At 43.4% G+C, this 26595-nt stretch overlaps 1 protein-coding gene across 11 annotated transcripts in view; it reads left to right on the plus strand.

The window, feature by feature from the left end:
- The window catches only part of PIGG (phosphatidylinositol glycan anchor biosynthesis class G (EMM blood group)), a 168890-nt gene that overhangs the window by 23323 nt on the left and 118972 nt on the right, over positions 1-26595 (plus strand). For 7 of the 11 annotated variants that reach the window (XM_073345856.2, XM_073345867.2, XM_073345862.2 and 4 more), the window contains 2 exons: positions 5078-5225; positions 9948-10160. In XM_073345856.2, coding sequence (XP_073201957.1) covers positions 5078-5225; positions 9948-10160 — 361 coding nt within the window. Of the gene's footprint in view, positions 1-5077; positions 5226-9947; positions 10300-26595 lie in introns of all 11 variants that reach the window. The other 4 variants (XM_073345857.2, XM_073345859.2, XM_073345869.2 and 1 more) reach the window with 3 other exon arrangements.

The following is a 26595-nucleotide window of genomic DNA, read 5'->3' on the forward strand; positions in this document are numbered from 1 at the left end:
TGGTGGTGAGTACCCAAGAGCTGCTATCAAAGTCACAGAAGGAAAAGACTGTCAAAACTCTGCAGGATCAGGTCCTATTTTAAAATGTTCAAGCTATTACAATACTATACAAGCACAATCAATCTAATGTGATAAGGAGTATTAACCTAAATAACTTTAATTTGGGTGCCATGTATTTCCATTCTGCTATGCTAGCAATTGTGCGTATGTTTCAGATCAATGTTAACACACAAGAACACTCAGTTAAAGTTCAGCTATGACTAACACAAAGCTACAGAAATGAGGAAATGAAGTTAAAGCATCTAACAGTACTCCACTGAAAGCTGCTACTTTGCTACTAGAACCATCATGTGCTAGTACTCTTGGGGTTATTCTGTGCCAAAAAGTTAAAAATTCTGCATATTTTATTTGTCAAAATAACACTATAATCATGCTAGTTTCACTCATTTTGGTAATTTATTTCAAAATACCTGTCAGCAAGTATGTCTGAACCGATTGCGACGGGGCAAGGCCAGATGGCTATAGAAAAGTAGTGGGAGATAGATATATTAGCTCCAGGCTAAACAAATCCCTGGTACCAGGATAAGTGAAATGGCAGCTGCTCCAGGTTAATTAAGACACCTGGGGCCAATTAAGAACTTTCCAGAAGGCAGGGAGAATGCTAGGTTGATTGGGACACATGAAGCCAATGAGGGGCTGGTTGAAACTAGTTAAAAGCCTCCCAGTTAGTCAGGTGGGTGTGCATGTCAGGAGCTGTGGGAGGAAGTCGCGCTGTTGGAGAGGCTGAGTAGTACACACCATATCTGGCACAAGGAAGGAGGCCCTGAGGTAAGGGTGAAGTGGAGCTTGAGGAAGTGAGGGCTGCTGTGGGGGAAGTAGCCGAGGGTATTGTACATGTCATGATTCTAAAAGGTCAGCTACTATAGCTGATACTATTAGGGTCCCTGGGCTGGCGCTCGGAGTAGAGGGTGGTTCCGGGCTCCCCCCCCCCCCCCACATTTGCCCCCTGATTAATGACTGAGACTGGGAGACAACAGAGACTGTGCAAGGAAGGATAACTTCTCGTCACCTCCCTTGTTGGCTTATGATGAAAATGGCTTAGTAGGCTGTGACCCTTGTCTCTAGAGAGAGAAAAGGGTTACGTGGAGGGTCACAGGGAGCCTCTGAGGTTAGCGAAATCCGCCAGGAAATGCAGGACCCACGGAGGCAAGGACAGAGCTTTGTCACACAATATAGACAACAAAAAAGATTCAGGAAATGTTTTTTGACAAATAGATTCCTTATTAGGCATCTTAATAGAGAATTTTGAGTAATAATTCATTTAATCTACAATACAAAAACGAAAAGGAGTACTTGTGGCACCTTAGACTAACCAATTTATTTGAGCATGAGTTTTCGTGAGCTACAGCTCACTTCATCGGATGCATACCGTGGAAACTGCAGAAGACACGGTATGCATCCGATGAAGTGAGCTGTAGCTCACGAAAGCTCATGCTCAAATAAATTGGTTAGTCTCTAAGGTGCCACAAGTACTCCTTTTCTTTTTGCGAATACAGACTAACACGGCTGTTACTCTGAAACCAATACAAAAACGTGTTTCCTGCACCCTTCGGAAGCAGTGCAAAGGCTTGGGGGAGTCAGGTGTAAAGGAGGAGCTGAGGGAGAGGAAAGTAATTGCTGGGAAGGAGCCTGGGAGTGAACTTGGAGGGTTGTTGGGTGTGGATGGGAGAAGTATGGAACAGTTTGGGGTTTTTTGGAGGGAGGGAAGGGATTGTTCTAGAGTTGTGGAGCCGCCTCCATGCAGACCCTGGCTGACTCCTAGCCCCTCCCATTCAGTCAGGCACATCTGCCCTTGTCCCCAGGTGTCCCTGCATCTCTACTCCCCATTCAGCCAGGCATAGCTGCCCCGTCCCCTTGTGGTCCTGCATCCTCACACCCATTCAGCCCTGGCTCAGTGTTAGCCCCTCACTAGCTCCTGTGCTCCTGCCCCAGTCTGTCCTCCCCACTAGCCCATCTGTGTGACACCCTCCCACTTCCCCCAGCAGCCTCGTCTGCCCTACTCTGTCCATCCACCCCATATGCTGTGCCTCCTCACCTGCCTCCACAGGCAGGGCGCTGTGAGGAAGGCATCCTCCCTCTCCACGGCTGCTCTGGCCTGTGAGCCAGCTGCCCTCTCTTCTGGTGTCACATCAGCCCCTGGTAGGCAAAAGGTGTAACTACAGCATGATCCCTCCTGCAGCTTCCCTTTGCCTGCCTGTCAGAATCAATTATTCTGCAGGGGGAGGGGGAAATCTGTGGGGAACATTAATTCTGCGCTTGTGTAGTGGCGCAGAATTCCCGCAGTGGTACGTTACTGTAGACCTACTGCAACCTGAACTCTGTCCCAGCGGGAATGCCAGTTTCCCAGCACTTCAACACCAGCACCACCACAAATAGCTCTGCCTTCATCACCTCTGTCCTTTCTGCACAGTTCTGTGGAATCACACTCCTTAATATATGGCGTGGGAGGGGAACGTGGGTGCTGGAAAACTGTTACCCTTACTGGGGCAGAGTTATAGTGGTGTATTCTCTGTGGTGAAGTTTGTTTCTAGGTGGAGGAACCGAGAGTATATACGGTTGAATGACTTGACTTCATTTCCTTGCTCTTATGCTTTTGTTGATATGTGTAATGAAATTTGAACTGACAGTTTATGTATTTCCAGTCTTAAGATTGAGAGGATCTCTAGCCAAAACAGAGTCTACTTTCAAGAAGCCCAGGATTTTTGTGGAAGCGTCCATCAAAGTTATATAGTTGGCTCAGGAGCTGCACTAAAATAAAAGGGGCACTTTCACAAAGAATCCCTTCATCATGAAAGTAGCTGCTGCTTTGAAGATTTTCTTCTATAGCACAGCACAAATGCTCATGGACTAGAAAAACAATTCCCCTCCACCCTGTAAGGCCCCAGTTTTAGGCAGAGGGCACAGCTGGAAGCACGTGGCAAAAGCCAATATTATACTGCAATCCTAATGTTCAAAAGTGCAGCTGAATTTTTTCTGAAAACAAAAGTTGTGTGTTCTACTTAGGTGTGGGGTGTTTTTGGTTGACTATAAGGCTAATAGTTTCAGAAAGGCTCTCCCCCATATTAGCGTCTCTGTTCATGAAGAATAGGACTGACTCCTGAGCTAGCTGGTTACTCTGAAAGATCCTAGTATTTCAGTGGTTCTGAACTCTGGTCCACCGCTTGTTCAGGGAAAGCCCCTGGCACGCCAAGCCGGTTTGTTTACCTGCCGCGTCCGCAGGTTCGGCTGATCGCGGCTCCCACTGGCCGCGGTTTGCCGCTCCAGGCCAATGGGGGCTGTGGGAAGGGCGGCCAGCACATTCCTTGTCCTGTGCCACTTTCTGCAGCCCCCATTGGCCTGGAGTGGCGAACCGCAGCCAGTGAGAGCCAACATCGGCCGAACCTGCGGGCGCGGCAGATAAACAAACCAGCCTGGCGTGCCAGGGGCTTTCCCTGCATGAGTGATGGGCCAGAGTTGAGAACCACTGTAGTATTTGTTTTGTCTCGGATCCTTTTCTCTTTTGAAACCATTCATTTGGCTCGAGCTCACACTTGATTTGGCTGACCAGTTTAATGAAATCCAGAATCTTCAGCATGGTAGCTGTTCTTTTCAGGAAGATCATTATTTCCATGAAACTGTGAGTTTATTCAGGAATGAAGTTGCTGAACCTGAAGTATGGTTTCATGAAGAACATAGCTTCTCAATGCAGCAGTTATTTCTGTGTTAAAAGTTTTTAATGCTCACAAATGCCCCTGAACTGGTAACATGCAGTTTGTGCGCACTGTTTTAGCCTTCAACTTTGGATGCAAGAAAAGTTACAGAGAGCATAAAATAAAGTAGTGTTACACTCTCTTTAATTGTTATAAAGATTTCTGCATACAGCGTCAAATAGAAGTGGATGTTGTAAATCAAGTTTTATGTTAACACTTAAGGATTCAGTTATAAGTTTTTTGTAAATAATAGTATAACCCTAGAAAGACTCCCAAACTACTTATGTGCAGCTTGGCAGTTTCATGTTTGTAGTTTAAGCTAGAAGGACCCCCAAAATCCTGAGACTCAAAACAGACTTCTTAAGATTAATTTTTAATTGGTTAGAATTCAGGCAAATTGATTTTTTTCTAAAGTTTATCAAAACTTAAGCTTGGTTTAGTTTTTGGTATGAAAGTATCTGCCCCACGTTTTCATCAGAGGTTGAACCCCTGTTTTCAGTGCAAGATAGAATGCAACCTTCCATATGGTGTTGGAATGGCTTGGCATAATTCATTAATAGATAATCAATAGAGTTGTTAATATGCAAATATAACCCTAAAAGCTTTAGGACATTTAAAAATATATAAAACTACTTACTCAAACAGAGCAAGTATTGCGTTTATCATTGGAGACTACAAATATACCATGACTGATTTTTACATTAAGGAAAATATAACTTTTCTGCAGTTTTTATTTTAATTTAACAACTCAACTCATTGGATGGGTTTCACTTAAACTCCCTCTGGTTCTCCCCTCCCACAACAAAAATAAACTTTTGGCGTGAGATAAACCATATCAGATATCTCCCCTGAATACATCTGAGTCATGAGTGAATGGAAAGAGGATATTGGAATATAAATACCTTCTAAAAGTTCATTAGACTTCATCTTGATTTTAGGTTTTTGTCCTAATATACGATACAGGATTAATATTGAGGGTTACTTGTTCTGCTAGTTCAGTCTGTCTCTCCTTTGACTCTATTTAGATCCCGAGTTGTGTTTTTTTTTTTTTTTTTAACTCTGCTATCCTTGCTAGGTACTGAAAGATCTGCTTGCCTTAAAACTTCAAAATTAAGGAGAGGAGTGGAAGTAATGTCAAAATCCAGTATCCTGGCAGTGTAGCTGTACTGCAGTCAGCAGTTGCTGAGTGCATCTCTACTAATCTGCTCTGGAAGCAGAGCCATTTTAAAAACAAATTATTAGAGGAAATATTTTTATTAAAATGGAAAAATAATATTCTTCTGAAGCTTGTGCATGTCTGATGTTACTGAAGCCTTTTTTTCTGAGAGTTGCAGGAAAGAGAGTCGTCTTTGCCCAACTTACTTATTGTGTGTGGTGATCATGGGATGTCCGAAACAGGCAGTCATGGAGGTTCCTCAGAGGAAGAAGTTCACACACCTCTGCTATTTATCAGCTCTGCTTTTGAAAAGAGAAATGGTAAGTGTCACAGATCCTAGCGAGTGGCCCTTCCTGGCCACCCACTAGGACTGCTGTGAGTAGGGTCAGCATATGTCGGGGTTTTCCCAACAAGACCTACCTCTTCTTTTGGTCCACTGATCTCTGTCCAGGCAGATTTTTGAAATGTGAACAAGTGTCCGTGATTTCTTCTTGCTCATCCTTTTTCCAACATTGATTCTGGTAGAACTGCAATTCCTGGTGTTCCCTAATAGCAGCGTGCGTGTTTACTGGTTTGCCACCCTTACTTCCACAATGCTGCTGGTGGCAGCGCTGCCTTCAGAGCTGGGCGACTGGAAAATGGCAGCTGCTGGCTGGGTGCTCAGTTTCCCCAGCCCCAGTTCCCCCTCAGAGTCCCTTTATAGACTCCTGCTGGGGTCGCCTGCTTCTTTTGTTGTGCCTTTATGTAATTTTCCACAGCTCTCAACCCCCTTTCTTTTCGACAAGGGGAAGAAGTATCTTCCATCTAGAACAAACCCATTGTCCCAAGATGCTTTACTCTGAATAGACAATTGCTGAGTGCAGATCACTCACCATTATCTCTGGCCTGGTGGAGACATGACGCAATCATGCTAATTCATGGTGGATCCACATACATGTAGGCTTTCCATGACAGGGTAACTTCATGATACAATTTCATAAAATATCCACAATTCAGAAGTGGTACAGACAGAATCCCCAGTTTGTCACAGTAAGGATTGAAGAATTTCAGTTCTTATCATATTAAAAAAACCTGTTCAGAACTGTACAATTGTAGGAGATTTTTAAACAGTCTTTTAGAATATGCTTTCATCTCTAGTTTAGTTCATAGTGGCTCTAAACTTTCAGGTTCAAAGTGCTGTTATACATTGGTGTAGATCAGGGGTAGCTAACACGAGCCAGAGGCGGCACACGAGCTGATTTTTCAGTGGCACTCTCACTGCCTGGGTCCTGGCCACTGGTCCGGGGGGGGGGCTCTGCATTTTAATTTAATTTTAAATGAAGTTTCTTAAACATTTTTAAAATCTTATTTACTTTACATACAACAATAGTTTAGTTATATATTATAGACTTATAGAAAGAGACCTTCTAAAAAGGTTAAAATGTATTACTGGCATGCAAAACCTTAAATTAGAGATAATAAATGAAGACTCAGCACACCACTTCTGAAAGGTTGCCGACCCCTGGTGTAGATTGTTAAGTTACATAAGACACTTCCTCTTTACAGACAGTTTTTTAACAATGTTTTGCATTAGTAGAGAAATAAACTGTAACACGTTGGCCATGTGTTTTTACTATCCTTTGTGTGCACTGATGTCCTGCTAAAACATGACCTCTGTGTTTTGGCCTCTTAAACTATCTGTTTTCCATGTGGCCATCACTTTAGGACTGGCTAACTTCCTAAAGGATTCAGGAGTCTATTAAAGGGGTCTTTTCGGAAGAGGTAGTCTGATTATTGGCCACTAGGAGGCAAGATTGGAACTGAATTAATGCTTGAAGTGAGTTCTGCCTAGCCTTGCCTTTCTCTGAGAAGAACTTCTTTCTGTCCTTCCCTTGTGCCCCAGATCAGTGATGGGGGAGTAAATGTCAATTTCCGGTGCTGAGTGGGAGGACTAAAGACTGGAATGGTGGTGTTAGGGAGAGAAGTGGAGCTCTTGCTGTGGAGGGGCAAGAGGTTGAAATATTGACAATGTGGATGCCTGTCTCCAATCCCTGAATGCAGAATGCTGAGCAGGAGAGTAGTCCTTCTATTGGTCAAGTTTCTAATTGTACAGCACTAAAGATTTTTCTGATTGACACCACATTCCATTGTGAAAAGTGCATTTGTCCATAATAAGAGGAAAAGGGAGGGAATATCACAGTGGCTTGTTTGTGTTTATAAAGGTATTTATTCTATGGTTTGCATAACTTTTAATTACATTCAAACACTTTGTCCAAATAATCAATTAAATTAAGTTACAGTGAGATAAATTTGCCCTTCCATATCACTCTGTCCCCTGCTCCCTGGCCTCCCCCAACCTATTTGCTAGGACATCTGACTTTTTCTTGCTTTTAAATCTTGCCGTCAGATACTTGGCTTAGTCCTCTTGCTGGAGGTTACTTCAGCACAGCTGAGGCACTTCCAAATATCATTCATCTGCAGAGCTGGTGTCCAGCTGATGCACTCAACGCTGTCAAGCAAGGGCAGTTGGGTTGCTTTCAGATATTGAAATAACCGAATCAAGAGCTGATTGTTGCTCCCAGTTGAATTTTATCAATGTCAACTGCATGACACCTTGAAGAGTCTTGTGAAATTATGGCATTTTGTCCCTTGATATTTGTGTAACTAATAGTGAGCCTTGCAACTCATATGTAGCTTTCCCTTGCTATCTGTTCTATTTCTAGTTGGAATTTTAGTCACTCTATCTAAATGGTCTTACTCTTGCAAATGGGAAAATAATTCAGGCTGTGTTTAATTTGGTAGATTTTGTTTATGCAAATTGGGTAATCCTACTGGCAGTTATATTTGAATTAGTGTGCTGATCAAGAATTACTTGTGTAACCTATTAAGGAGATACAAATCCCTATTGCTACTAAATAAGTCTGATATAATCTACATATCAACCAGTTGTTATCAATCAAGTTTACCAGTGGGTAACTTCTTGTCTTTAATGACATTCTGTAAGTTGCTGAGACTAGCATGCAAGGATTACATGCAAAGAAGACTTAAGGATTGTAGGTGGCATTTTGAATGAGCATGAGAATAAATAGGAACCATCTGTGACATTCTGTTTAGGACTCCCAGAACTGTAAGCCACTGTTATCCCTCTGTCTCGGCAAATGAGAGCTTTGTTGCTGCTAAACTATGCATCGGGCCCCTGACCAGCAGCCTGTCTGCCTTGCCAGCAAACTCCTCAAGGCTCTGCCAGTTTAAATCTTGCCTTACAGGTATCAATCTGTGAACATGAGTTCCCCAGAGATGTCTCCCTGCAGTGTCCATTCTCTCTTGCTGGACACTCACAGAAATTGTTTCCTGCCTCCAGACACATAAGTCTGTTAGGTTTGCTGAAGACTCTCACTTAGTTCAATATAACAGCACTGAGATGGTTTGTAGTAAAGCTAAGAAAAAGTTTATTAATGAGGAACGGAGGCCGTGTCTACACTTCCACTTATGTCAGCAAAACCTATGTCACTCAGGGGTGTGAGAATAGCACCACGCGAGTGACATAAGTTTTGCCAGCATAAGTGCTCGTATGAACAGCATTATGTTGGTTGGAGACGCTCTCCTGCCTACATAGCTACCACCTCTCATTTAGGTGGTGGTATTATGTCGACCGGAGAGCTCTGTCCTCTTGGCATAGTGCAGCTACATGAGTGATCTTACAGTGGCACAACTGTATTGGTACAGCTGTGCTGCTGTAAACTTCCTAGTGTAGACATGACCAGAGATTTAAGTGATTCTAAGCAAGAATAAAAGACAGTTATGATTACAAACAAAACATGTTTTCAGTCACTAAAACTTAATTTTAGCAAGTTACAATCTTTACATAAGCAGGTTTCTCACTTAGATCAAGTTTCCAGCAGCTCCTGCCTTTAAGGCCAAGAGAATAGCATGTTCATATGCTCAGAGGGTTCTGTTCCCTATGTCTCCTAAGTCACAGACAACTCCAATGGCTTTTTGCTCCCTTGTATTTTCCAAAGTCCATTGTCTTTGCCTTAAGAGTCAGGGTGACCTGCTGGTAGGGTGACCAGATGTCCCGATTTTTGGGTCTTTTTCTTATATAGGCTCCTATTACCCTCCAACCCCTGTCCCAATTTTTTCACACTTGCTGTCTGGGTCACCCTACTTGCTGGGAAGCGGGGTTCAGACTCTGGGGTCCCAAGTGTGCTAACTAAGGAGTTCACATCCTCATAATAATTTGCTCCTCTTCTGGGTTTGATTACTTTGTTTATCTTCTATGTAATTTTCCTTTCATTGTTCTCTGCCTGTAAACCCTCTGGTCAAAGTTTCTCTATCTAGGGCGGGCTGGGTTTATGCACTGCTTTCCAAACATGTTTTAAGAACCTGTTTCCAGTGCATGCCCATAAGTCTTTGTATGCAACCCACAATGATTTCCAGGACTGGTGTTTCACTGGTTTACATATGATACCTTACATGGCACCCTTTAGGTACATATTATGGCAACAGTGTGTTGGGGACACTGAGCGTGTCAGGATGCATCCAATGAAGTGAGCTGTAACTCACGAAAGCTTATGCTCAAATAAATTCCTTAGTCTCTAAGGTGCCACAAGTCCTCCTTTTCTTTTTGCGGATACAGACTAACACGGCTGCTGCTCTGAAACCTGTCATTATATAGTACAGGGATTGTCATACACTTTCATAATGTGGACCACAACTTAGTTCAAAGATGTTTTCATGGACTACCCTGTTGTATTCATAATTACATACATGCTTGTTAAAACTACAGTAATTACTAATGTGGAAGAGTAATGTTACATAAGAATTTAATAACGCTTTTGCTGTCCTCTGTTGTGTTGCAGCAGCTGGAAAGGAAGAGGAGCTAGACTGTGATCAACCCGTGGTGTTTTTTTTTTTTTTTTTTTTTTTTTTTTTTAAACAGACCCTGGTTTGGGAACATATCTGCTCTAGTACACGTGAACAAATTTGCAGACTACCCAAGCTTGCAGCTCCACCTTCCAAATTGGAATAATTTTGTAATGTAAATATTCTCCTCCTTATTCTAGGCCCTTTAAAACAGCCAGAACTTGTGCAACAGACGGATTTAGCTGCTACGTTGGCAATAGGTCTTGGCCTTCCAATTTCAAGAAATAGTGTTGGGAATATTATACTTTCTGTTATAGAAGGGAAAACAATGAGAGAACAACTAAGGTTCTTGCATTTAAATGGGTTCCAGCTTAGCAGACTCCTTCAGGAGAACATGCCTACATATGAAAAAGGTAAGTCAATTAAAGTTATTTTTCTGATATCCAGCAGTATCCTGTTTCTTCTCTGTCAGCAGGAGACACTTAAACTTCAGTTTAAGGGTTTTAGGAACAAGAACACAACACACCAGTACAAACCGATAGGACAGTCAAGGTGAGTTCTGAGAACCATATGCGCCAAATTAAGTGTATTAGTGTTTGTTGTATGCTGTTTTAAATTAAGGTTCATAGATATGGGGGCAAGCTGCTAACCAAAAGGGCAAGAGACATGATCAAATAAAGTAGGCATCACAAGTAAGTTGAGATGTGACTGAAGTCTGATATGTAAATCCATGAATGAGGCACTCTGTGCCAGGGGCTACTGACTTCCATGTAACTCAAGAAATAATACCAAACTAAACTTTCTTAGTGTTATGGTAGCACATGTTTCTCAATGGAGAAACATTAAAGAAATTAGTAGCTGAGAATTTATAGAGGCCTCATTCATCACTGTAAAAGCCAGCATAGAAAACTGTTGCTTGCTACCAGCACCTAGGATATTTAGGAAGAGACTATATTCTCCTAGCAGAGGGGAGAAAACTTAAGCTGTCAAGGAAATTTTAGATATCTTCTCCATCCCCCAACAAAATCCTCAGTTATCCCCAGTAAATAGCTGGTGATATGCAACAGTATTACCACCTGAAAGGGATTTCTCAATGTGCTTGCAAAAATTCCTCCAGAGGCAATGCAAAATTAAGTGTCTTTCGTGGATCACATCCAAATGGGTCTTTGTGGGCAGGCAAGTACAAATGTGCTGAAAGCCAGTCCAGTTTTCACTCTCGGCCAATCATGTGTACTTACTATGGAAACAATCCTGAAGGGAGGAGCGCATACCTAGAGGGTGAATTCCCCAAGTACTTATCTCTTCAGCTTACTTTGATAGCTCTATCAGTTGCATATTTGGAAAAAGAAAACATAGACATGTCCATGTGGGGTCAGACCAGTGGTTCATAGTCTAGTATCCTGTCTGACAGTGGCCAGTAAAGGTGCAAGAAACCATGTAATGAGCAGTTATGCATAACATTCCCTTTGGGCAAGTTTCCTCCTACCTCCTGTTAGAGGCTGGCTTCCAAGTTGAAGCACAAGTACCTATTCCTCCCAAACCTGGGAGTAACCAGAGGTCAAAGCTTCTCTGTGGCGATGGATATTATGCCTCAGGCAGAGAAAGATGTAATGTGTTTCAGGACAGTTCATACAAAGGATATAGAAAAGAATTCAGGTCTTCCTCCTAGTTCTCCACTGCTCCAGAAGGCATTTCTGTGACACCTCCAGGAAAGATTAGACTTTTTATAGCAGGGAACCCATTTCATTAGGACCTGGACCACCTACAATTAACCTGGACTACCCACAATTAACAGCCTGTATCTTTGTACAGTGCTCTTTGTTGTACAGCAATGGGTCCTACAACTAAGCACCATAACAAAGTGGGGAGCTGCCCTTGCTATTCTTAGAGCTTGAGAAACCTTTATGCCCAAGGTAAGTTCTTCTTTCCATAATTCCTGGAAAATAGTTATCCCATTTTGTTTCAATCCTTAGCACGCCTTTAGAAGAGGGTGGTATAAATGGGCATTCTTAGAGCAATAAAAATCTCAAGCATATGAAGTGACCACACCAATTGTTCCTTGTTCATCTCATTCCAACCAAAATGCCAGGCCTTAAGGCCTCAAAGTTGCACCAGGCAAGATGTTAAAGTCTTGCACCAATTTACATGCTAAGTATCTGGGATACTCATGGAGGTTTTCAAGATACCTGACAGTGTGGGAGACAAGTCTGAGGCTCATCAGAGGAAGTCTTGCAATTTAGGCTTCTGTTCCTCTATACAAGCATCCTTTGGTAGGAAAAGGTATGACTGTATTGGATCTCAAATACTTTCTTAAATTACAAGGATTTGCTTTTTAGGGGCAACTTTTATTTCTGTTGATAATTCTACCATAATAACAAAGTCTGCTTTTTCCTTTATCCCTATATCTGTGAATCACGGCTCACTACTACACACTTGTGATGAATGAGAAGAGAAGCTGTGCAGCAGAATGAGAAATTTCTTACCTGCAAATTTCTTTCTCTTAGCAGAGTCTCTTGTCATTCAGCCCACTATGGTAGTCTCGTAAATGACTGGAATACAAAATAATTTTTTTCTCTAAAGAGAGACTTGAAGGCAATTATATGTTTAGGTTAGTTAATGTAATTTCAAGTTATCTGAATGCTAATAGGTTGCTGGAGGGCTTCTGCAGGTTTTAAAAAATCCTTCTAGTGCCCTGAGTTGAACAGCAGGGCTTAGATCATGAGAACATAAGAGTGGCCCTACTGGGTCAGACCAAGGGTCCATCTAGCCCAGTATCCTGTCTTCTGACAGTGATCAGTGCCAGGTCCCCAAGAGGGAATGAACAGAACAGGTAATCATCAAGTGATCCATCCCCTGTCGCTCATTCCCAGCTTCTGGCAACTGGAGCTTTGAGTACCAGTTGGATTGCCTCTGAATTCTACAGAGGAGATGTATTACTCATTTGTGATGAAGGAGAAGCTGCTAACCAAAAATTAGCAGGGATAAGAAACTTCTCATTCAAGGAGGAGATTGGTTGTGAGTTGAAGCTTGCAAACACTGTGTTTTGGCCAGTTAAAAACTATGATGCCTTGAGTAGTTTCAGATGATGGATATAAAGTAACAAATTTTGCTAAAAGTAGTTTGAACTTTTCTTGTCCCTTGAGTCTAAAAGCAGTAGGATCTTTTGAAGGGGAAAATGATCAAGGAGTAACTGAGGCTAAGGTAGTCAACTGAAAAAAATCTGTCCAGTGTGTAGCGTCTGCAATAAATGTATTAAATATGATGCCTGGGTGCCTGGAAAAAGATAGGGGTGTGTGTGTGTGTATGTATATCATTGGGAATCCCTTGAAGTTGAGGATGATTGTCTTTCATGGATTGTCCATTTCAAATGATCTGTGGGTCCGTTGATGACTGATAAGACCTATTCTGGAGCTGCAGACTCTGCCACATTGCAGGCGTGTGTTTCCAAGTAGGGCGGGTGACCTTGGGATATTAGTTCGGGCCATACCAAGCTCACTATCACTTCTGTTCTTCCGTTACATGTAGTCACATATGATTTTCAAAGTGCTGAGTTCCCTGTCTCAAGCAGTTCCTCCATTGTTGTCGGTCCTGGGTTATATATTCCCACAAGTTGATGTTTAATGTTGAATTTCCTCCTATAAGCCTTGAGGACATCCCTGTAACATTTTTTCTGCCCTCCTATGAGGTTTCTCTGCCTGGGCTGAATTGTGAGGAGACTACTTGTTTTGGCAGTCTGGAATCGGGCATCCGGACAATATGACTTGCACAGTGAAATTGATGATAAATAATAATGGCCTCAATACTCGTAATATTAGCTTGCGAGAGGATGCTGATGTTAGTGTGTCTGTCACCCCTTTGATTGCAGAATGTTATGTATACAGCATTGATACTTCTCCAGAGCCTTAAGAGGTCTCTTGTATGTTGTCCACTTTTCAGCCCCATACTGTAGGGTGGGGATCACAACCCTTTTAAAGACCATGAGTTTGGTTTTGGTTCTGATGTCGCAGTCTTCAAACACCCTCTTTCTCAGATGACCAAGAGCTTGGCTTGCCCATTTGAGATGGTACTGGATTTCTTCATCAATGTCCGTGAGAGGTGGCTTCCAAGATATGGGAAGCATGCAACATTCCCTAGAGTGTTATTGTGGATCCATATTGCTGGTGCTCGGAATTGTGCACCAGGAGCTTGCTGGTGGAGGACCTTTGTCTTCTGGATGTTAAGTGCAAGTCCCATTTTCTGATATGCTTCAGCAAAGATGTTGATCGCTTGAAGATCTGATTCCGAGTGAGCACACACTATGGCATCATCAGCATACTGAAGCTCGATGACTGAAGTGGATGATGTTTTGCTTCTGGATTGGAAGCAGCCAAAGTTCAACAGCTTGCCATCCATTCAGTAGATTAGCTGCACTCCTACCAGTATCTTATCAGTGATCAAATAAAGCGTCGCAGCAAGGAAGATGGAGAAGAACGTTGGGGCAGTGACACAGCCCTATTTAACATCTGTCTTAACCTTAAAAGGAAGCTGTAGTAGATGCATTACAGAGGATGACCGTTTGCATGTCGTCATGAAGGAGCTAAAGAATGGTGACAAATTTCAGTGAACATCCATACTTCAGAAGGATTTTCCACAACACTTCTCTGTTAATGGAGTCAAAGGCTTTTGTCAGGTCAATGAACGCCCAGGATAGTGGTCTGTGTTCTCTATATTTTTCCTGCAGCTGGCGAGCAGTGAGGATCATGTCAGTAGTGCCTCATGATGGTCTAAACCCACACTGTTTTCTGCAAGACAGAATGGGGATGGTTCAGGAGAAGTCTTGCGAGTCTTTCCTGCAGTTGCTAACAGAGAAATTCATCTATAATTTCCACAGTCAGATTTATCTCCTTTTGAAGGAACAGCCTTGAAAATCGTCACAATCATAGCATCTCTAAATTCAAACGGGATTTTTTCATGGTTCCAGATTTCAAAGCAAAATTGTGTAGCTGTGAGGTGAGTTCCTCTCCCCTTGCTTGTAAATTTCTATAGCGATTCCATCAACGGCAGATGCCTTGTTCTTCAGCTGCTTAATAGCTCTGCACACTTCTTCCAGGGTTGGAGGTATTCCAAATTCATCTCTGATCGGGTGTTGTGGGATGAAGGTAAAGATGCTGTCGTCAACAGCAGAATCCTGGTTGAGGAGATCTTTGAAGTGTTGTTCCAGTGTGCGTTGATGGCTTCCATTTTTTTGATCAACTCCCCTCCATCTTTAGATCTCAAGGGGGTTGGCCTCAACTGCATGGGCCATAAATGGTTTTAACAGCATTAAAGAAGTCATGTATATCAAGGGTTTCAGCGAGAAGTTGAAGCTCATTCGATTTATCCAGCCACCATCTGTTCTTCATATCATGAATTTTTTTGGAACTCTACCTTTGCTTGTTAGTGAGCTGACTTCTTTTGCACAGAGTTGCTGCTGTTCTGCCAGCAAGGTCTTGTTTATGATCTGTTTGTAGAATAATATGCCGTCAGCTGCAGTATTGTGCCCTATGTTGGTTATTACACCTTAAAGACAAATGAGAATGAAAAGTGTCATCTTCACGTTTTCTTTGGAAGAAGCCTTAGAGAGGTGGATGAGCGGCGGGGGTACACAGACATAGCCAGTCTTGCACTAACAGGAGGAGTACACAAGTGTTATCTATCTTCAACTATATTATATCATACAAATTTAATGAACAATATAGGGAAGGTAGATTAGAAACTTACTTTGCTCATAAAATCATATTGAAAGGTGGCACAAAAACATTCTGACAGCTCTACTTTGTCATAAGAGCATAGGTATCTGAATAACTTGAAGGACAAAGGAATCTTCAAGCTAAAATCAATTTTCAGGTACGTTAAAGTTAAATGTTAAATGAAAATTCTGAAACTGAACTGGGGAGCTCATCACTTTGAGGGGAAGAGTTAATAGAAACTGACATAGGAGCAGTGGAGTGGCTTCTTTTGGAAGAGGTGAGCCCAGATAGTTGATAGAGGACTCTGAAAATGCAGTGTCAAGATGAGAAGACAGAAAAGAGGAGAGCCTGGAAGGAGCTTAGCTAGACATAAATATGTGGTTTGGATTGAGTGACTTCCTGAATGGAAAGATGACAGCTGTAGGTTGATGGTACACATGAATGCTCACTTCCCAAAGTGTGCATGTTACGAATGACATGCAAGTTGATGATTGTTTCTGTAAAATGTAAATAACTGTGGGGGGGGGGTGAACTATTTTGCAAAAATACTAGCTTGCTTAAAGCACAGTTGCATTTGCTGCAGTGATGAGTTACATTTTAGGCCTAAAACTAAAATGAAACTCTTCAGTTAATGTCTGATATTGACTTTGTGTTTTAGGTATGTGGATTAAATGAAAACGCATGTTGATTCCTAATGGAGTCAACCAGTGGTGAAATTGAAGCCACTTTTTATTCTCCGATCCCCTTCTTAGATCTGTCCAGTGTGACAAAGTTCCTCCTCTGCCTTGGTGGGGCGTGAGCTTATTGGCAGATTTTCTCGCCTCAGAGGTTCACGGCAGCCCTCAGTTTGGCCACTTTTGTGGCTCAAATCTGCCATTCACTCAGTTAGCCTCATCACTGGCCAGCACAGGGAAAGGAAGAACAACAATCCCTGCAGTCTCTGCTGATCCACCTAGTGGATTGGGGAACAGGCCAGAGACCTTCCCCTCTGGTGGAGACCACAGTCCAGTTCAACAACTCCGGTATCAAGTAGGGAGTTGGAGGGATGGGGGGAACCCGGGCCCGCCCTCTACTCCAGGTTCCAGCCAGGGGCCTGTGGATTACAGCTGTCTACAGTGGCTCCATAACAGCTGCGTGACAGCTACAACTCCCTGGGCTACTTCCACACGGCCTCCTCCCAACACTTTCTTTCTTCTCACCATAGGACCTTCGTCCTGATGTCTTGATAATGCTTGTATTTCTCAGTCTTCCAGTAGTACGCCTTCTGACTCTCAGCGTCTTGCACCTCTTGCTCCCAGCTCCTCGCACATGCACCACAAACTGAAGCGAGCTCCTTTTTAAACCCAGGTGCCTTGATTAGCCTGCCTTAATTGAGTCTAGCAGCTTCTTGATTGGCTGCAGGTGTTCTAATCAGCCTGTCTGCCTTAATTGTTTCCAGAAAGTTCCTGATTTTTCTGGAACCTTCCCTGTTACCTTACCCAGGGAAAAGGGACCTACTTAACCTGGGGCTAATATATCTGCCTTCTGTTACTCTCCTGTAGCCTTCTGGCCCGACCCTGTCACACCAGTTTACATTTGATGTGGGTTGTCACTGGGCCCAAGGAGTTGTTTTGGTAGTTTGATATGAGGGAAGCCCAGCCATTCTTATGTCGTAGTCTAAGAGGAAGCCTGGTGTAAAGGATGCTAACATAGCTCTGTGATGACAAAATATTCCCTTATACTTGGGGAATCACAGAATCAAAAGACTGGTAGGGACCCCAAGAGGTCATCTAGTCCAGTCCCCTGCACTCATGGCAGGACTAAGTATTATCTAGACAATCCCTGACAAGTGTTTGTCTAACCTGCTCTTAAAAATCTCCAATGACCAAGATTCCACCAGCTCCCTAGGCAATTTATTCCAGTGCTTAACCTGATAGTTAGGAAGTTTTTCCTAGTGTCCAATCTGAACTGCCCTTGCTTCAATTTAAGCACATTGCTTCTTGTCCTATCCTTAGAGGTTAACCAGAACATTTTACCTCCCTCCTCCCTGTAACAACCTTTTATGAAAACTGTTATCGTGTCCCCTCTTGGTTCTCTCTTCTCCAGACAAACCAAACCCAGTTTTTTTCAGTCATCTTTCATAGGTCATATTTTCTAGATCTTTAATCCTGTTTGTTGCTCTTCTCTAGATTTTCTCCAATTTGTTCACATCTTTCCTGAAATGTGGCACCCAGAATTGACACAATATTCCAGTTGAGACCTAATCAGCATGGAATAGAGTGGAAGAATTACCTTTGGTGTCTTGCTTTCAACACTCCTGCTAATACATCCCAGAGTGTTTGCTTTTTTTGCACCACTGTTACACTGCTGACTCATTTAGTTTGTGATCCACTTTGACTCCCACTTTCTGAACTACTCCTTCCTAGGCAGTCATTTCCTATTTTGTATGAAGACTCTCTTGTCACTGGGGCAGCTGGTTCTGAGGCAGCTTTTGACCAATGGAGCAGTACAAAGCTACCCAACGTAATGGAAGATGTGGCCACTGAGTGGCCACATATACCCAGTATGCAGAGATCATCTTGGCCTAGATTCCAGGAAGACTTTTTGTTCATCCCTGAATCAAAAGGCTTCTTCTTTAACTCAGAGGCTAAAAGGCTTGTGTCCTTAATGAGGCAGGCCCAGCTGTCAGCCCCTCCCTGCCAACTGACAGCTTATGAACTTCCCTGGGGGACGGATAATTCTAGCTTTGTCCAGGGAAATTCACTAACCCCTTCCTCCCATTTTTGGCTGTGAGGTTTTACATAGGTTTCCATTATGTGTGTCACTGAAGTGAGTTTTAAGCGTGGATTTGTGTAAAGTGAGCAGGTCTCACTCCAGGGCAGGATGGATGTAAAGACATAAGCAATAACATGGAAAAGGAACAGCAGAGTGGAATAAAAGTGAAAAGAGCAGGATGAGAAAGAAGGCTCAGAGTGGAGAGAGTGGAAAGAAATGAGAGCTAAAGATGAATCCTCCCCCTTTTTAAGTTAAATAAGACTTTTTGAAACTCTTTCCTGTGATTTATACCATAAAATAGTGTCTTACATAATTATCTCATGGAGCTTGGTCAAAATTTTGTTTTATATTATTCTTTGAGATCCTCAGTGTTTCAGTGGAAATACAAATGAATTACGTAATGTTACTTGAAGAAAAAAGAAAAGGAGGACTTGTGGCACCTTAGAGACTAACCAATTTATTAGAGCATAAGCTTTCGTGAGCTACAGCTCACTTCTTCAGATGCATATCGTGGAAACTGCAGCAGGCTTTATATATACACAGAGAATATGAAACAATACCTATTCCCACCCCACTGTCCTGCTGGTAATAGCTTATCTAAAGTGATTTCCAGCACAAATCCAGGTTTTCTCACCCTCCACCCCCCCACACAAATTCACTCTCCTGCTGGTGATAGCCCATCCAAAGTGATAACTCTTTACACAATGTGCATGACAATTAAGCTGGGCTATTTCCTGCATAAATCCAGGTTCTCACATCCCCCCCACCCCCATACACACACAAACTCACTCTCCTGCTGGTAATAGCTCATCCAAACTGACCACTCTTCAAGTTAAAATCCAAGTTAAACCAGAACATCTGGGGGGGGGGGTAGGAAAAAACAAGAGGAAACAGGCTACCTTGCATAATGACTTAGCCACTCCAAGTCTCTATTTAAGCCTAAATTAATAGTATCCAATTTGCAAATGAATTCCAATTCAGCAGTTTCTCGCTGGAGTCTGGATTTGAAGTTTTTTTGTTTTAAGATAGCGACCTTCATGTCTGTGATCGCGTGACCAGAGAGATTGAAGTGTTCTCCGACTGGTTTATGAATGTTATAATTCTTGACATCTGATTTGTGTCCATTTATTCTTTTACGTAGAGACTGTCCAGTTTGACCAATGTACATGGCAGAGGGGCATTGCTGGCACATGATGGCATATATCACATTGGTGGATGTGCAGGTGAACGAGCCTCTGATAGTGTGGCTGATGTTATTAGGCCCTGTGATGGTGTCCCCTGAATAGATATGTGGGCACAGTTGGCAACGGGCTTTGTTGCAAGGATAAGTTCCTGGGTTAGTGGTTCTGTTGTGTGGTATGTGGTTGTTGGTGAGTATTTGCTTCAGGTTGCGGGGCTGTCTGTAGGCAAGGACTGGCCTGTCTCCCAAGATTTGTGAGAGTGTTGGGTCATCCTTTAGGATAGGTTGTAGATCCTTAATAATGCGTTGGAGGGGTTTTAGTTGGGGGCTGAAGGTGACGGCTAGTGGCGTTCTGTTATTTTCTTCGTTAGGCCTGTCCTGTAGTAGGTAACTTCTGGGAACTCTTCTGGCTCTATCAATCTGTTTCTTTACTTCTGCAGGTGGGTATTGTAGTTGTAAGAAAGCTTGACAGAGATCTTGTAGGTGTTTGTCTCTGTCTGAGGGGTTGGAGCAAATGCGGTTGTATCGCAGAGCTTGGCTGTAGACGATGGATCGTGTGGTGTGGTCAGGGTGAAAGCTGGAGGCATGCAGGTAGGAATAGCGGTCAGTAGGTTTCCGGTATAGGGTGGTGTTTATGTGACCATTGTTTATTAGCACTGTAGTGTCCAGGAAGTGGATCTCTTGTGTGGACTGGACCAGGCTGAGGTTGGTGGTGGGATGGAAATTGTTGAAATCATGGTGGAATTCCTCAAGGGCTTCTTTTCCATGGGTCCAGATGATGAAGATGTCATCAATATAGCGCAAGTAGAGTAGGGGCTTTAGGGGACGAGAGCTGAGGAAGCGTTGTTCTAAATCAGCCATAAAAATGTTGGCATACTGTGGGGCCATGCGGGTACCCATAGCAGTGCCGCTGATCTGAAGGTATACATTGTCCCCAAATGTGAAGTAGTTATGGGTAAGGACAAAGTCACAAAGTTCAGCCACCAGGTTAGCCGTGACATTATCGGGGATAGTGTTCTTGACGGCTTGTAGTCCATCTTTGTGTGGAATGTTGGTGTAGAGGGCTTCTACATCCATAGTGGCCAGGATGGTGTTATCAGGAAGATCACCGATGGATTGTAGTTTCCTCAGGAAGTCAGTGGTGTCTCGAAGGTAGCTGGGAGTGCTGGTAGCGTAGGGCCTGAGGAGGGAGTCTACATAGCCAGACAATCCTGCTGTCAGGGTGCCAATGCCTGAGATGATGGGGCGCCCAGGATTTCCAGGTTTATGGATCTTGGGTAGTAGATAGAATATCCCAGGTCGGGGTTCCAGGGGTGTGTCTGTGCGGATTTGATCTTGTGCTTTTTCAGGAAGTTTCTTGAGCAAATGCTGTAGTTGCTTTTGGTAACTCTCAGTGGGATCAGAGGGTAATGGCTTGTAGAAACTCGTGTTGGAGAGCTGCCGAGCAGCCTCTTGTTCATATTCCGACCTATTCATGACGACAACAGCACCTCCTTTGTCAGCCTTTTTGATTATGATGTCAGAGTTGTTTCTGAGGCTGTGGATGGCATTGCGTTCCGCATGGCTGAGGTTATGGGGCAAGTGATGCTGCTTTTCCACAATTTCAGCCCGTGCACGTCGGCGGAAGCACTCTATGTAGAAGTCCAGTCTGCTGTTTCGACCTTCAGGAGGAGTCCACCTAGAATCCCTCTTTCTGTAGTGTTGGTTGGGAGACCTCTGTGGATTAGTATGCTGTTCAGAGGTATTTTGGAAATATTCCTTGAGTCGGAGACGTCGAAAATAGGATTCTAGGTCACCACAGAACTGTATCATGTTCGTGGGGGTGGAGGGGCAGAAGGAGAGGCCCCGAGATAGAACAGCTCCTTCTGCTGGGCTGAGAGTATAGTTGGATAGGTTAACAATATTGCTAGGTGGGTTGAGGGAACCATTGCTGTGGCCCCTTGTAGCATGTAGTAGTTTAGAAAGTTTAGTGTCCTTTTTCTTTTGTAGAGAAGCAAAGTGTGCGTTGTAAATGGCTTGTCTAGTTTTAGTAAAATCCAGCCACGAGGAAGTTTGTGTGGAAGGTTGTTTTTTTATGAGAGTATCCATTTTTGAGAGCTCATTCTTAATCTTTCCCTGTTTGCTGTAGAGGATGTTGATCAGGTGATTCCGCAGTTTCTTTGAGAGCGTGTGGCATAAGCTGTCAGCATAGTCTGTGTGGTATGTAGATTGTAATGGATTTTTTACCTTCAGTCCTTTTGGTACGATGTCCATCTGTTTGCATTTGGAAAGGAAGATGATGTCTGTCTGTATCTGTACAAGTTTTTTCATGCAGTTGATAGATTTCCACTCCATACGGCTAAATGCAGTGCCTTGCATAATGACAGGTTTCAGAGTAACAGCCGTGTTAGTCTGTATTCGCAAAAAGAAAAGGAGGACTTGTGGCACCTTAGAGACTAACCAATTTATTCGAGCATAAGCTTTCGTGAGCTACAGCTCACTTCTTCAGATGCATATCGTGGAAACTGCAGCAGGCTTTATATATACACAGAGAATATGAAACAATACCTATTCCCACCCCACTGTCCTGCTGGTAATAGCTTATCTAAAGTGATATTCTATCTACTACCCAAGATCCATAAACCTGGAAATCCTGGGCGCCCCATCATCTCAGGCATTGGCACCCTGACAGCAGGATTGTCTGGCTATGTAGACTCCCTCCTCAGGCCCTACGCTACCAGCACTCCCAGCTACCTTCGAGACACCACTGACTTCCTGAGGAAACTACAATCCATCGGTGATCTTCCTGATAACACCATCCTGGCCACTATGGATGTAGAAGCCCTCTACACCAACATTCCACACAAAGATGGACTACAAGCCGTCAAGAACACTATCCCCGATAATGTCACGGCTAACCTGGTGGCTGAACTTTGTGACTTTGTCCTTACCCATAACTACTTCACATTTGGGGACAATGTATACCTTCAGATCAGCGGCACTGCTATGGGTACCCGCATGGCCCCACAGTATGCCAACATTTTTATGGCTGATTTAGAACAACGCTTCCTCAGCTCTCGTCCCCTAAAGCCCCTACTCTACTTGCGCTATATTGATGACATCTTCATCATCTGGACCCATGGAAAAGAAGCCCTTGAGGAATTCCACCATGATTTCAACAATTTCCATCCCACCACCAACCTCAGCCTGGTCCAGTCCACACAAGAGATCCACTTCCTGGACACTACAGTGCTAATAAACAATGGTCACATAAACACCACCCTATACCGGAAACCTACTGACCGCTATTCCTACCTGCATGCCTCCAGCTTTCACCCTGACCACACCACACGATCCATCGTCTACAGCCAAGCTCTGCGATACAACCGCATTTGCTCCAACCCCTCAGACAGAGACAAACACCTACAAGATCTCTGTCAAGCTTTCTTACAACTACAATACCCACCTGCAGAAGTAAAGAAACAGATTGATAGAGCCAGAAGAGTTCCCAGAAGTTACCTACTACAGGACAGGCCTAACGAAGAAAATAACAGAACGCCACTAGCCGTCACCTTCAGCCCCCAACTAAAACCCCTCCAACGCATTATTAAGGATCTACAACCTATCCTAAAGGATGACCCAACACTCTCACAAATCTTGGGAGACAGGCCAGTCCTTGCCTACAGACAGCCCCGCAACCTGAAGCAAATACTCACCAACAACCACATACCACACAACAGAACCACTAACCCAGGAACTTATCCTTGCAACAAAGCCCGTTGCCAACTGTGCCCACATATCTATTCAGGGGACACCATCACAGGGCCTAATAACATCAGCCACACTATCAGAGGCTCGTTCACCTGCACATCCACCAATGTGATATATGCCATCATGTGCCAGCAATGCCCCTCTGCCATGTACATTGGTCAAACTGGACAGTCTCTACGTAAAAGAATAAATGGACACAAATCAGATGTCAAGAATTATAACATTCATAAACCAGTCGGAGAACACTTCAATCTCTCTGGTCACGCGATCACAGACATGAAGGTCGCTATCTTAAAACAAAAAAACTTCAAATCCAGACTCCAGCGAGAAACTGCTGAATTGGAATTCATTTGCAAATTGGATACTATTAATTTAGGCTTAAATAGAGACTTGGAGTGGCTAAGTCATTATGCAAGGTAGCCTGTTTCCTCTTGTTTTTTCCTACCCCCCCCCCCCCAGATGTTCTGGTTTAACTTGGATTTTAACTTGAAGAGTGGTCAGTTTGGATGAGCTATTACCAGCAGGAGAGTGAGTTTGTGTGTGTATGGGGGTGGGGGGGATGTGAGAACCTGGATTTATGCAGGAAATAGCCCAGCTTAATTGTCATGCACATTGTGTAAAGAGTTATCACTTTGGATGGGCTATCACCAGCAGGAGAGTGAATTTGTGTGGGGGGGTGGAGGGTGAGAAAACCTGGATTTGTGCTGGAAATCACTTTAGATAAGCTATTACCAGCAGGACAGTGGGGTGGGAATAGGTATTGTTTCATATTCTCTGTGTATATATAAAGCCTGCTGCAGTTTCCACGATATGCATCTGAAGAAGTGAGCTGTAGCTCACGAAAGCTTATGCTCTAATAAATTGGTTAGTCTCTAAGGTGCCACAAGTCCTCCTTTTCTTTTTGCGAATACAGACTAACACGGCTGTTACTCTGAAACCTGTCAATGTTACTTGAGTTACTCTAGGAGAGCAAAAAGAAAAGGAGTACTAGTGGCACCTTAGAAACTAACCAATTTATTTGAGCATAAGCATCCGATGAAGTGAGCTGTAGCTCACGAAAGCTTATGCTCAAATAAATTCCTTAGTCTCTAAGGTGCCACTAGTACTCCTTTTCTTTTTGTGAATACAGACTAACACGGCTGCTACTCTAGGAGAGCAGTCTTCCTACTGTCAGGAAATGAAATTTCCTAGGGAGCTTGTATGGTGTGTGTGAATGGAAGTACGTAATTCTGAATTAACATGCATAATTACAGCCACATTTATAAGAGCTACCTATTGCTTGAATCCTGCTCTTAACCAGGGGATCTGCAAGACATTGAGACAGCATGAGCTGCTCATTGGGAGTGCATGTTACAAAGTCTAGTAAAATAGAACTTGACATGCTCAGTGATCTACAACAAACTGAATTCAGCAGGAGGACCTAAAAGATAAATGATTAAGTGATGTGGAAAAAATAACTTCAACTGAACAGAAGTGAGCCCGGTGTCTTTTAAGGTTATAACCATACCATGATTGCAAATGTAAATGTTTGAACTACCTCAAAAAATTGAAATGAACAAATTGTTTTATGTTTGATAATCAGGTGATACTTTTTTCTTGTAAATCTGCTTTATCCAATCTACTAGATAGCAGTCAGGAATAAAATCCAACCAGAATTCTTAAGTCTCCATGACCCAGATATGTCCACCATAGTGCTGTTACTAATGCATTGAATTTAAGCATTTTCTTCTATCTTTGTTTGAGAAGGTAGAAGTTACAGGGCCACAAGGACATTAATCTATATATTTCTTATATAGCTTCCTTAGAACTGGATGTTTTGCAGTTGTCAAATTGTGGTTAGATTCAACAGTTGTCTTTAAAAATAAATTTATTTGGAATAACAAAGATGGAGAATTAATGTTGACATTTTAAAAAATCCAGCGCAAAAATATAAACAGTATTGCTCTTAAGCATTGTGATGTTCCCCTCTGGTGTTGGCTGGACCAGTGATCTGCTAGGTCATTCCAATCCTTGACTCTGGGAACCAGCCTTACCCTGCTCTGCTGTGAGAACCCCCTGGTGTAGGTGGAAGAGAGAGGAAGAGCATGGCAAACGTCTCTCCCTTTTATCATGTCCTTTCTTCTCTCTTGGCTTTGTGCTGCTCCCCCCCCCCCCGGCCCCCAAGTCATTGAATCATAGAATATCAGGGTTGGAAGGGACCTCAGGAGGTCATCTAGTCCAACCCCCTGCTCAAAGCAGGACCAGTCCCCAACTAAATCATCCCAACCAGGGCTTTGTCAAGCCTGACCTTAAAAACCTCTAAGGAAGGAGATTCTACCACCTCCCTGGGTAACCCATTCTAGTGCTTCATCACCCTCCTAGTGAAAGTTTTTCCTAATATGCAACCTAAACCTCCCCCACTGTAACTTGAGACCATTACTCCTTGTTCTGTCATCAGCTACCACTGAGAACAGTCTAGATCCATCCTCTTTGGAACCCCCTTTCAGGTAGTTGAAAGCAGCTATCAAATCCCCCCTCATTCTTCTCTTCTGCAGACTAAACAATCCCAGTTCCCTCAGCCTCCCCTCAAGTCATGTGTTTCAGTCCCCTAATCATTTTTGTTGCCCTCCGCTATACTCTTTCCAATTTTTCCACATCCTTCTTGTAGTGTGGGGCCCAGAACTGGACATAGTACTCCAGAGGAGGCCTCACCAATGCTGAATAGAAGGGAATGATCACGTCCCTCAATCTGTGGGCAATGCTCCTACCCAAAGTGCCATTAGCTTTCTTGGCAAAAAGGACATACTATTGACTCATATCCAGCTTCTCGTCTACTGTAACCCCTAGGTCCTTTTCTGCAGAACTGCTGCCTAGCCACTCAGTCCCTCGTCTGTAGCAGTGCATTGGATTCTTCCATCCTAAGTGCAGGACTCTGCACTTGTCCTTGTTGAACGTCATCAGATTTCTTTTGGCCCAATCCTCTAATTTGTCTAGGGCCTTCTGTATCGTATCCCTTCCCTCCAGCTACCTGCCACCGTATCTACCACTCCTCCCAGTTTAGTGTCATCTGCAGATTTGCTGAGGGTGCAATCCACGCCATCCTCCAGATCATTAATGAAGATATTGAACAAAACCGGCCCTAGGACTGACCCTTGGGGCACTCCACTTGATACCGGCTGCTAACTAGACATGGAGCCATTGATCACTGTTAAGCATTACCTCATCACTGTCCCAAACTGACCAAAGGAAGGCGGGTGACTCACTTGAGAGTCCAACAGATCCTTTGTTGTTTCCTAGGCCAATGTCCTTTGTTCCTGTGATGCTGAGCTGGGTTTTTCCCATACATGCCCTGATGAGGTGTGAACTGCCCCTCTGCTTCTGGAGAGTTTTTGCCTGGGCTTGCTTTAAGCCATGAGGACACATTTTCAGCCTCATAACTATATACATGAAATTACAACCTATAATATTACTATAACA

Source organism: Lepidochelys kempii, chromosome 5, assembly GCF_965140285.1.
Source record: "Lepidochelys kempii isolate rLepKem1 chromosome 5, rLepKem1.hap1, whole genome shotgun sequence".
In the NCBI taxonomy this organism is placed as follows: Eukaryota; Metazoa; Chordata; order Testudines; family Cheloniidae; genus Lepidochelys; species Lepidochelys kempii.